The sequence below is a fragment of the Delphinus delphis genome, chromosome 16 (genome assembly GCF_949987515.2).
Source record: "Delphinus delphis chromosome 16, mDelDel1.2, whole genome shotgun sequence".
In the NCBI taxonomy this organism is placed as follows: domain Eukaryota; kingdom Metazoa; phylum Chordata; class Mammalia; order Artiodactyla; family Delphinidae; genus Delphinus; species Delphinus delphis.
In genome coordinates, this window is record NC_082698.1 from 63,695,141 (window position 1) to 63,707,204 (window position 12,064).

General features: G+C 40.2%; 2 protein-coding genes across 2 annotated transcripts in view; one reads left to right on the plus strand and one right to left on the minus strand.

Annotated features, from left to right (window-relative positions):
- HERC4 (HECT and RLD domain containing E3 ubiquitin protein ligase 4) overlaps window positions 1–12,064 on the plus strand; it is a 270,043-nt gene that overhangs the window by 79,036 nt on the left and 178,943 nt on the right. The gene's annotated exons all lie outside the window — the stretch shown is intronic.
- The window catches only part of MYPN (myopalladin), a 69,576-nt gene that overhangs the window by 46,661 nt on the left and 10,851 nt on the right, over window positions 1–12,064 (minus strand). The window contains exons 2-5 of the mRNA XM_060034924.2: window positions 8,019–8,194; window positions 4,853–4,904; window positions 1,606–1,720; window positions 401–472 (exon numbers count right to left, since the gene is read on the minus strand). Of these exons, the coding sequence (XP_059890907.1) occupies window positions 401–472; window positions 1,606–1,720; window positions 4,853–4,904; window positions 8,019–8,194 (415 nt within the window). The remainder of the gene's footprint in view (window positions 1–400; window positions 473–1,605; window positions 1,721–4,852; window positions 4,905–8,018; window positions 8,195–12,064) is intronic.

The window sequence follows — 12,064 nt, forward strand, 5'->3', positions numbered from 1 at the left end:
GCTCTTTGTTCTAGAGTGAGGCTTTGTATTAAGCTTCTTAAGAGCATGTAACTCCATCTCCTTGAATACCAAAGACATCCAGAGAAACCCTTGGATAGTAAGTGCCTAGAAGTGTATCACCTGACCCCTAGGTGTGGCTACTGTGTTTAAAAGCAATAGGATGGCCACAGAGATCAATGTGATGAGTGGGGATGACCTTTCCCTTATTATACAAACTAATATTAGAAATCTGCAACTTGGAGCGACATGGTAACAGCTACCACAAAACCCCAAATCCTATCCTGTACTTATAAGAGACCAAAATCCTGAGATAAAATCAGTGAATTTTGAATCCTACAACTTTGTTTGGGTATTGTGGTGTGTTTAAAGCCTTGACAGAAAGAAGTTATAGTTTGATTACCTTTGTAAACACAGGAGCTGCAATGATAGGTTTTCCATCCAATCCTTGCAGATAGTTGGGAGGGCTCTGACACTGTTAGAAGGGAACCAACAATAGATTCATTGTCACTGGGATTATCAGATAGGTAGGTAGACAGATGATAGATAGGTATAACACAGCTAAAGAATTTGGTGTATGAAATTAATCTAAAACCAAAGACTGACGTTTTCTAAGTCTATGAATTGCAGACATGAAATTTCATGCTGAACTGATTGTATTTCTTTCTAGGTCATGGTGGCCGTAAATACGTGCTGGCCATCCCCACCCCCTCACATATAGAGCTATGTAATGAACCCTGACCCCCTGAAGAGGTTCCATAGACCCCTGAGGCTCCACAGATCAGTTTTAAAACTACTGAATTAGAACTAAAATGTGACCCCTCTGCATTACTAAATGGGTCAGATAAGTACTTTAAAAACTTTTTTAAAGGTTGTAGATCTTTATATACATCAATATTTATATTTGAATATATCAATAACACATTACAAGTATGTTTCTATTAGTATGATTTCATATTTTTAAAGTATATGCATAATATACATTTATAGATATGCATAGAAAATGCCTGGAACTATCTGCTAGAAATTACTAACAGGAGGTACCTCTGAAGAGTGGGGGCAGAGGAGTCGAACCTTGACTAAAGTTTTTACTTAATATACTTTCTGTATTTTAAAAATGTTTTTACAATAAGCATCACTCTTATCATCATCATCATTGTTAACTTCAAGGATGAGAGACTTTGAGGTTTTCTAAAAATTAATTTCATGGTTGCTCTATCTTAGAAAGTAGAATTTTTTTTTTTTAATAGCTCCATGAAACTCAGTTTCATGATACAGAGTGTCTTGGGCCAGTGTGAGAGCTGGCAGCTCATTGTATATGTAGTCAATGCCCTTCATAAAACTGGAATATCAGAGACTACTTTGTAGAGTTTCTTTTGCTATGAAATTTGCCTATGAAGTTAGAGAATATGTTCCCAAAGCCGGGGGAACTACTGATATCGTACATCAGAAGCACAAAGTGATTATCATGACTATAGAAGTGTGTTGCCCAAGGTCATTATGAAGTTGCAACAGAGGAGAACATGATCATGCCATACAAGATGGTCATGGTCACAGTGCCTGCCTGTCACAATCCATGGCGCTTGTGTCTCACTTAGACCCTTGTACCTGCTGAACGGTTGACACACTGGGCTGGGCCACCACAGGCTGGGCTTGGGGTACTGCTGAAGGAATGGCTGCAGAAGTAGTGGGAGGGGATGACACCTCACTTGGCTTCTGGATTCTGAGAAGTGATTAAAATATAGATTATAAAACAGACCTATCATCGTTGTGAAAATCCTTTCAGCAAAGCTTTCAGAAATGCTTACAGAAATCTTCGTTCAACAATATTACACAAACATTTACTGAGGGCTTTGCTACACACTTTGTTAGGCAGTGTAAACAGGAAGATCATAAGACGCCAGTTCTGTCCTTGAGTTAGCTGCTGTTGGCAGAGCTGGGGACTCCAGCATATTCTCAACTCACTGAGATTCAAGACAAGTGCTGTGACAGAGCATGTGCAGAAGATTGTTTGAGATCTGTTTTGGTTTTGCCCTCTGTGTTTTCCCTCCCCCTCCTATTTCAAGTAGGAGGCCAGGCTTTGTAAATCTTTGCTTCTGGGATTCTGGCATGGCAAAAAGCAGAAATAGCCTGAGTCAATGAGCTCTTCAGGTTTACACAAATTAAATTAAAGAGATTGTTTGAAGGGCAAGGGAGCCAGCAAGTATTCTTGAGAAGGCTGCAGAGGGTAGATTATTTCAGTTTTGTTGTGGGGAAGAGAGAGGTCCAGGGATCTTGCCAGAGAACCTAACAAGAGGGAGAACCTGAGTCCAGAGGGGACGACAATCCCTTGATTAAAGGCTCCCAATCTTGCTAAAGATATCAGTACCCAAACATATCAGGAAGAAACAAAGCACTAGACTTGAAGGGACCTTGAGATCTGGGACATGGGCCTCTCACCCATAACCTGTGGGGATAGATGACCGATGACAGGATGGGCTTTCCTTTTGTCTAGATGTTACCTCTCTCTGCCTCAGCTTTCTCATCTCTAAAATGAGGAAATAATAATTCTTACCTCATAGGGCTTTTGTGAGGGTTAAATAAGGTAATTCATGTAAGATGCTTAGAGCAGTGTTTAATATCAAACTATATATCTACATCTCTGTATCTGCTATATCCCGGGAATCTTTGCACAGATTTGGAGGGGGAAAGGGACACCCAATAATGACTGATTGAATTTTTTCCCAGAGCCAGGTAGGATGGAATCTCAGAAGCAGAATCATTTGATGGTGTAGAGGCTATCAGTGTTCCTGAAGCATCTGTCTTCTTCTTCTATGATGTTAGAATCCCTGATTTCTTTACATAGCTACTCCAAATAAAGATTGCATTTCCCAACCTTCATTGAAGCTAGCTGTGGCCACATGCCTACTTTCTGGTCATGGGATATGAAGGATAGTGCTGTATGTAATTTAAGAGAGATGACCTTAAAAGGGGAGTAGGGTATGTCCTTTATTCCTTTCAATCTAAGAAGATGAGGCCACATCTTAGAATGAGGTGAAGCAGAAAGCTGGAAGCAGACCGGAACCCAGTGGAATTTGGAGCTGTTTTACCAGCCAAATTCATATTTTTATGTAAAGGAGAAAAATATTTGTCTTATTTAAGTTACTGTTATTTGGGGTCACTATTACACACAACTGGAGCTAAATCCTAACTATTACAAGTAGATTTAAAGAAAATGAACAAATGAGATATTTCTTGCTTATTTAAGTTCATATATCAAATTCATACCCATTAGGCTCTAATTCATACCCATGTTATGAGAGCCTTGAGGAAGGAGCGATGTATGTGCAATGGCAGAGGAGCTTATTATAGAACTTGACTGGGCTTTGAAGGATAAATAAGAGTTTGCCAGGCAGAGAAGATAGGTCATTCCTAGCAAAGTGAACAGCTTGAACGAAGGGGTGAAAATGAACCGCACATTGTTTGAGTGAGATGGCAGCCATGTAGAGAGCCTGAGGTGGGGGATTGGGGGAGGAGGGGCAGGAAAGCCTGGTTGATACTCTATTGAATAAAGCTTTGTATGCCCACGTTGAGATTTTTTAAAATGTCATTTGTTTTGTGTTTGATTTTTATTTTCCCATAGGTAGTAATTTTTTTAAGTCGGGAAAATGATAAGATCATAATTATCTTTGAACTGGCTGTATGTAGTTTGGAGACTGTAAAAGAGAAAAAGGTTGGAGTATCTATAAGGAGGGGACTGGCATAAAGAGACAGGAAAGAAGAGGAACTGAACTGAAGCCATGAGAATGATAAGGAAGAGAGTTAAAGGGAGAAATCATTTACTCTGGTTATGAATTTTCATGTGTGCACAAAAGCTAAAAGCAAATTATCATTCCAAAGTAGGCATACCCCCCACGTTTTGAAGAATAAGTCATGATTTCTGCCCTTAAGAGCTTGCCTTCTGTAGGAGAGGAAAGAATATGCAAATTCAGTTATCGGCTCCTTAACCTGTCTTCCAGACATTGCCCATGTTTCAGGTAGTCTCAAGGGATGGCTGTTGTGTCTGTTTCTAGTTCCCATGCCTTCTGTCCACAGTCTCCTCTTCCTGAAATACCCTTTCCTCCCTTGTTCGGGGGTGTCCACCTACTGCTCTTTTAAGACCCAGCTCAAGGTCACCAACTCTGTGAAGCCTTTCCTGATCTCTCTTTCCCTCCCCAACCAATAAAGAGCCCTTTGTGCCAAGTCCTTAAACCCTGCACACGGTTATATCATAGTCTATTACACTTTATTACTCTTACTGTCTATATGTGTGGTATACATCTTTTGCTATATTTGCTATGCATATATTTCCCTCTCCTAGACTGTGAGCCTCTTGAAGGCAGGAAGCATCTGATTTTTCTTAGTACCCAGTGCATCTAGTGAAGTTCCTGGTGTAGAGGAGGTGCTTAGCCAATGGTTGTGGAAAGTAATGTAACTTTGTTCACTACCCAATACAATCGTTTAGCAAAAAGGCTGTGTCTTGCCCAGATCACTCATACATATAATTTTTGTTCACCAGACTGTGTGTTATTTTGAATACTATTATTTAGTTAGAAAACATGAATTTTTTTTTAACCACTGAGTTATTTGTTTTTTACTCTTTACATATAAGTATGATGATATTTCATACGTGATACTTCATTTTTAAAATATTGGGAATATTAAAATTAATCTTTTAAGCAGCAACAAGCAAAAGATATAGCATTTTCTCCAAATCCACCCAATCTTATTTTTTTTTGAGGTCAAACCCTGGAGCCCCCCTCTTCAAGTTCTACTAAACAATTAGCAGCTTTCTCAGGACCTGAGCATGCTAAATAAGATAGAAAATTGGAATTACCGATTCATTTCGTCCTTGTTAGGGTCCCCTTCTGAGTCAGAAGAAGAAACCCCTGGAAAAATAAAAATAAGACATGTAATTTAAAAAAAAATTTTTTAATGTATTTATTTATTTATTTATTTTTATTTGGTTGTGCTGGGTTTTAGTTGCGGCTCGTGGGCTCCTTAGTTGTGGCATGTGAACTCTTGCGGCATGCATGTGGGATCTAGTTCCCTGACCAGGGATCGAACCCAGGCCCCCTGCATTGGGAGTGCAGAGTCCTAACCACTGTGCCACCAGGGAAGACCCCTAAAAAAAAATTTCTTAAACTGGTTCCTAGGCATTTGAAGACCTATAGAATTTTAGACCTAGAAATAATCTCAGTGATTACCTAAACTAACACGTAGTTTACAGATGAGGAACTAGACCCTTAGTAGTTGAAGTACTTGCTCAGGTCACATGGCTAGTTAGTGACAGAGTTCAAATTAACTGGTCCAAATTCCACGTGTTCTTGTATATAAAACACCTGCTGATGCCTTTAGACTAACAGAGCAGTCTTTGCAGACATTCTGTGGTGTCCATAAATCCTCTTGCTCTTGGCCTACATAGATTAAATAAAAGAAGGGATTGCATTAGATTCCAAACGTTGTAGGTGTAGGTGGATGCTCTTCCATCCAGTCCTAATATTAACAAGTCACATTTCATCTTGGGAGTGGGGGTGTTTGAAGCTCTGTTACTACAAATTTTTAAAAATCAGCAATCCAATCTCAGCACTGTTAGCAGAGCTTTGATCCTGGCTTTGCTTCTCAAGATAGTGAATTCCAGGAAGATATCACACAGCTAAATCTGGAGGTATTTATTGTACTCCAAATATTTGAGGATGAAAACATGTAACACACTTCTATTCATATATTATTCATTGTTATTATCATTATTCAATCATCTATTCAATAAAAGTTTATTAAATAACCACTATGTACTTGGTACTATATAAGGTGTTGGAGATATAAAGAAGAATGAGACAGTTCCTGCCTTTATACCATAATAATACAATATTTAAGTGCTAAAAGCAAGGCATACATAAGGTATTAGAGATGATAAAAGTACCAAAGAATGGCTCCCAGGGCTTCTCTGGTGGTGCAGTGGTTAAGAATCCACCTGCCAATGCAGGGGACACAGGTTTGAGCCCTAGTGTGGAATAATCCCACATGCCGCAGAGCAACTAAGCCCGTGCGCCGCAACTACTGAGCCTGTGCTCTAGAGCCCACGTGCCACAACTACTGAAGCCCGTGTGCCTAGAGCCCATGCTCCGCAACAAGAGAAGCCACCGCAATGAGAAGCCCGCGCACCGCAACAAAGAGTAGCCCCCGCTCGCCGCAACTAGAGAAAGCCCACTCGCAGCAACAAAAACCCAACTTAGCCATAAATAAATAAATAAATACAAAAACTGAGGTCAATATACAGGTAAATAAATTGATTTGTTCCCTAAAATTAGTCATCTAATTTTGGTCCTGATATAAATGCCTTTCCAAGGCTCCCAAATGGTCTCCCTGCTTGTGCTCCTTTTGGTATATTTTCAACCAGGAGCCAGAGTGGCCCTGTTAAAAACTAAGTCCGATCATGTCACATCTCTGCCTAGAATCCTCCAGAGCTTCCCATCTCCTTCAGAGTAAAAGCCAGGTCCTTGCAGTGACCCGTGAGGACCTACATGATCTGCTCACCTGCTTCCTCTCACCTTCACCCCATCTTGAACTTCTGACCTCAACTGCTCATCTCCGTCCCCTAAGACAGACACACTCCCTCTTCTGGGCCACTGCACTTACTGATTTCTCTGCCTAGAATGTTTTTCCCTTGAATATCTATCTTTGTGGCTCACTCCCTCAGTTCCTTCAGGTCTTCATTTATATGTCACCTGGTGAGTGAGGTCTTGTACATCCGCCTGTACACACACACACACACACATGCATGCAAACACACACGCCACATATATACATACACATACTTCCTATCCCTTTTCCTTGCTTTCTATTTCTTTCATATGCTCATATATGCTGTAAGATAACAGAAAACATATATTTTGGTCTCTGCCCCTGGTTCCTGGCACAGAGCTTCTAAAAGCCTTATTATTCCCTAAGTGATGAGCACTTAGGAGCATCTCTTGTTCTAATACTTGTCTTTGACCAGGTCCCTGACACAGGGCTCCTAAAACTCCAATAAATTCCTAAGTGATGAGAGCACTGGAAGCGTCCTTTGTTCTAATGAGGTGACTCGGGATGGGATGGCTCCTGGGTGCGGGCTGGTCACCCGAAAACCAAGCCATAATTTTGACGCTTGGAATTTTCAGCCCCACACCTCATACTCCAGAAAGGTTAGAAGGGCAGGAAATGGAGTTAATAGTTGATCATGCCTGTGTGAGGACACCTCCATAAAATTCTAATAGTATGGGGTTTGGAGAGCTTCTAGGTTGGTGAACGTAAGCACACTGGGAGGGTGACGCACCCCAACTCCACGGGGACAGAGCTCCTGTGCTCAGGACCCTCCCACCTCGCCCTCTGTATCTCTTCATCTGACTGTTCATCTATATCCTTTATCACACCCTGTAGTAAACCGGTAAAAATAATTAAGTGTTTCCCTGAGTTCTGTGAACGACCCTAGCAAATTAATTGAACCTGAAGAGGGGTTTGTGAGAACCTCCAATTTGTAGCCAAGTCAGACAGAAGTTGTGGGTAACCTGCCCACCTACTGCGTGTGATTGGCATCTGAAGGGGGTGGGGGTGAGCAGTCTTGTGGGACTGAGCCCTTAACTTGTTGGATCTGACACCCATCTCCAGGTAGATGGGTCAGAATTGAGTTAAACTGTAGGAAACCAAATTGGTGCCGTGAAGAATTGCTTGTTGCTGGTGTGGGAACCGCCTCCCCCATGAGACACACACACATTGAAACTGATGATCAGAATCATTTCATGTACCTAACATATTATATATTTTATTTATCTCATTTATTTTCTGTCTCTCCTATTACAATGTAAATGCCATCTATCCACGAACGTAGGGATTTTTGTCTGTTTGGCTCAATGCTGTTATCCCCACTGAAGAGTGTGTGGTAGAGCAGGCCCTCAATAAATACTTATTTATTATAACTATATATCTTACTGTAAGTGCCATGCTCCAAGAGTATTTTGCTTTACCTTCTATGTAAATCTCAGCAGAAGTTGAATCTGTCCCATAGATGTTAGAAGCAAAGCAGGAATAGCGTCCTGTGTCCTCTTCAAAGGCTTCAGCAATGGTCAGTGAGTGCAGTTTTCCTGCCTGGATGATGTGAACGTCTGGGGAATTTTCAAGCTCCTTGCCTTCACAGTACCACCTGCAAGGAAGAACATTGGCATGACTGAAATGTGAGAATTAATAACATAAATGGCTTCAGATATTCCCTGAGAAGAAAACTGTGGCAAACTTAGAGTCAGAACATTAAACAATCCATTATTATGGTGTAATTTGGTTGTAACAATGAGAAGGAATGGCAGGATTCACAGTGACACTTTTTTCAGGAAATTAGCAAGTGGCTCCTATTAAGAATGATACAACTGAAAGAAGAAATTGAAGTGATGCAGCCACAAGACAATGAATGCCAAGGAACGCCACCACCAGAAGCTAGAAAAGACAAGGAAGGAGTCTTCAGAGTTTCAGAGGGAGCACAGCCCTGCTGGTACTTTGATTCTGGACTCCTAGCCTCCAGAAGTGTGAGACAGTAAATTTCTGTTGTGTAAGCCATCAAGTTTGTGGTACTTTGTTATAGTAGCCCTAGGAAACTAAAACGGGGCAGGAAATAAGATAGAGTCATGTTGTTTGCATATGCATAAGGAAAACTGGAAAGAATGGAATGAAAATCAAAGTGGCTTCCTATTGGGGTGAGGGGAAACAAGATGGATGAAGACAGATAGGGTGAGGTGTCTCAGTGTACCCCTTTTTATAATTGTTTTCATTTTTAAAGTAATAATTATTAATCAACATCGTATTAAAAAGAAATTAGGTGGAGACGTTACCATTATTCAATGTCAAAAATTAAGGAGTCCTGGCAATCGTTAATCTTTATTGTAATTTGAGATCTAACCACTCAGTGCTTGAACCCCTCCCTCCCACCATTTATAAAGCAAGGTTCTAAAGCACATTTATGAAAACTCACCTATTCAATGGCTTCCCAAGAGTTAAGCTTTTCTCTGCTGTTCCATACGTATGTCATATTCACCCCTACATTCGAGCCTCTGCTCATGTGTTTCTCTCTAGCTGAGATTCTCTTCCCCACCTTTCAGCTACTGCAAATATAACTCATCCATCAGTTTGGCTCAGGTATCACCTCCTACGCAAAGCACCTTTTACCATCAATTCTCAATGATTGTTTACCTTTTTCTTTTTAAACTATACTGTGTCATGCAAGGCTTGATTATATACTGTCTTCTTTTTAATAGCTCTTTATTGGAGTAGAATTGCTTCACAATACCATGTTAGTTTCTGTTGCACAACAAAGCGAATGAGCCATATGCATACACATGTCCCCAGATCCCCTCCCTCTAGGTCATCGCAAAGCACTGAGCCCATCTCCCTTATACTGTCCTTTATAATCCTCTATTTGGGGAATCTGTCTTGTCTCACCAATTTCACTAAATTGTAAGTTCTTTGAAGGTAGGGATGGTGGCTTACAAGCTCATGCAGCATCCACACTGCCTAGTCCAGTTTTCTGTACACTTTCTCCTTTAGCCATTACCTCATCCCTTAGTTTCAATTATCACCTCTACTTGGGATAACATTCAAACCTGCCTCCCAGCTCTGACTGCTGGATCCCTTCTCCCATCATTCTCCCTTTACTGTGTTGCCACCACATTGGTCTTCTTTCTATTCTGTGAACACATTAAGCTACTCTCCATGTTAGGATTTTTGTACTTCCTGAAATCCTTGTCCCCCAGTCTTTATAAAAATAGGCCCTTCTCATCAGTCAGGCCTCAGTTCAAATGTCACCTCCTCGGAGAGGCCGTCCCTGAACCTTTTCCTAATGTAGCTTCTTTATCCTCAGACACTCTCACATTATCCTCTTGTGTTATCTTCATAGCACTTATTATTATCTGAAATTATCTTATATGCTTGCTGACTTTGTTATTATTTGCTCCCCCTACTATATTATAAACTCCACGAGAGGACCTTGTCAGTCTTACCAATATAATCCCACACTTACAGCAGCATCCCGGCACATAGTAGGTATGCAGAAAAATTGTGTTGGATTTGTTGAAAGACCAAATGATGGAAAGAATTGATAGTTAATATTTCGTAAGTATTTTATTTGCTTCATCAAATTCTCTGCCATTGTTTGATCTGTTGTGGCAGCAGCAGTACATGAACCTGCTGAAATGGGTTTCTAAATCTTCCAAAGCATGAATCTCAGCAGGACCCCATGGAGCTTGTATGAACAAACCCTCAGAGCAAGGTAGTTGTAAATACAGATAGTGAATGTCCAGAAAAACACGTGTTTATCTTTACTCTCTGCTGGAAATGACCCTAAAATGAGAATAAAGGAGGTTTTTAAAGGGATAAAAGCACAAGGGCCAAAAGAATGGGAAGGGAGATAACAGCAGACCTGAGACCTCAAACACTTTTTGAAGGTGGAAAGCAGAATGAGAAGCGAGGAGAGTTGAAAAACCTGAAAACTAAGTGCCTACTTGGGGATGTCAGTGAAAGAAAGCAATTTGTGCAGCAAAATCCCAGCAAGTTTCAGGATTTAGAGATACAAGTTTAGGGGTGTGGAAACACACTGACAATGGAGGAGGGAGATACAGAGCTTAAAATAGGGTCACTGATTGCAGGTTTAGAAAATGAACATTTAGATTCCCCCAGCAGGTTGCATCCTCTCTTCTGAGCAGTTAGGAGATGCCCCAGGCTGAAGGCTGAGTTGTTGGCTGTGTGAGCAGCTGCTTCATATTGGAGCAAGAGGAAGAAGGGTAAAAAATAGATGGGCCTGGCGGCTTAACTGTGTGGAACAGAGTATTTAGGAAATGTTTTACAAATATATTGGAAAACTGAGATGAATTGTCTTAGGACCACAGAGCTAAGCATATAAAAAACGAGACAGTCATCAACTCCAGGTGAAAATTAAAAGTTATACAAGCAAGGAAGCAGTCATTTTTCCCTATTGGGCTTGGCAGAAAATAATACTTACATAGTAACAAGAAGTTAAACATTAAATTTCTTAAAACAAGAGTGTGCTATGATTATACTGAGGCAATGAAGGAAGGAACAATGGAGGTTCTGGTTTAGTGAAGGGGTGCTAAACCACCATCTTCTGGAACAGGAAGTAAAGAGAAAATAGCATCAGCATACCAAGCAATAGTGGTTTATAAGCATATTACAGTGGTTCTCTTCACTTTCACTTTCTGTGAAGACTAAACTATTTTCCTATAATACTAAGATATTATTTGCCTTTTCACTGTGTTAACATTTACACTGATGGTGCAAAAGCCACAGTGGGTAAAATTACTGGTGCTTCAGCAGCATAAGACTGAGTAGTGGTCATTGGGTTCTTCACCACCACACTTGCAGTTAAAAAAAAAAAGCCAGGTTCACTTAAAAATATCCTCAATGAAGCAGTAAAAATCATTACATTTATTGCATCTCAACCTCGAGTCCACATCTTTTTAACGTTCTGGGTGGCGAAATGGGAAGTAGCATAAGGCATTTCTCCTGAATACAGAAGAGCACTTGTGTGGCTTTTTAAGTTGAACTAGGCACTTAATGCATGAGGCAGTATCTTAACTTGAAAGAACAGCTGACAAATTATGGTTATTCAGATTTGGGTATCTGGCAGACGTTTTCTCAAAAATGAAGGAAGTAAGCCTGTTGTTTCAAGTAAAAATAACTGATCCCATTTGTTGCCAATGAAAAAATTTGAGCTTTCAAGGAAAAATTAGAGTTTTGGAAAACTTGTATCTCCCATACTGAGTTTAGGGCTTCCTAATACTTAAAGAGATTTTTAATGAAATCCATGATATTAACATATATGAGTTTCTAAATATTATATAATAAAATGTGTCAACATTTGGAAGATCTACATTACTCATTTTCCAAATGACCAATACGTGATGTTATCCATTCAAAGTTCAAGACAGACAGAGGGTTTTAGTACAGCAGGGTACAAAAGTTCATTGGTGTGGTTTCAGATTTCACATTGCAACTAACCTTTAAGAAACTA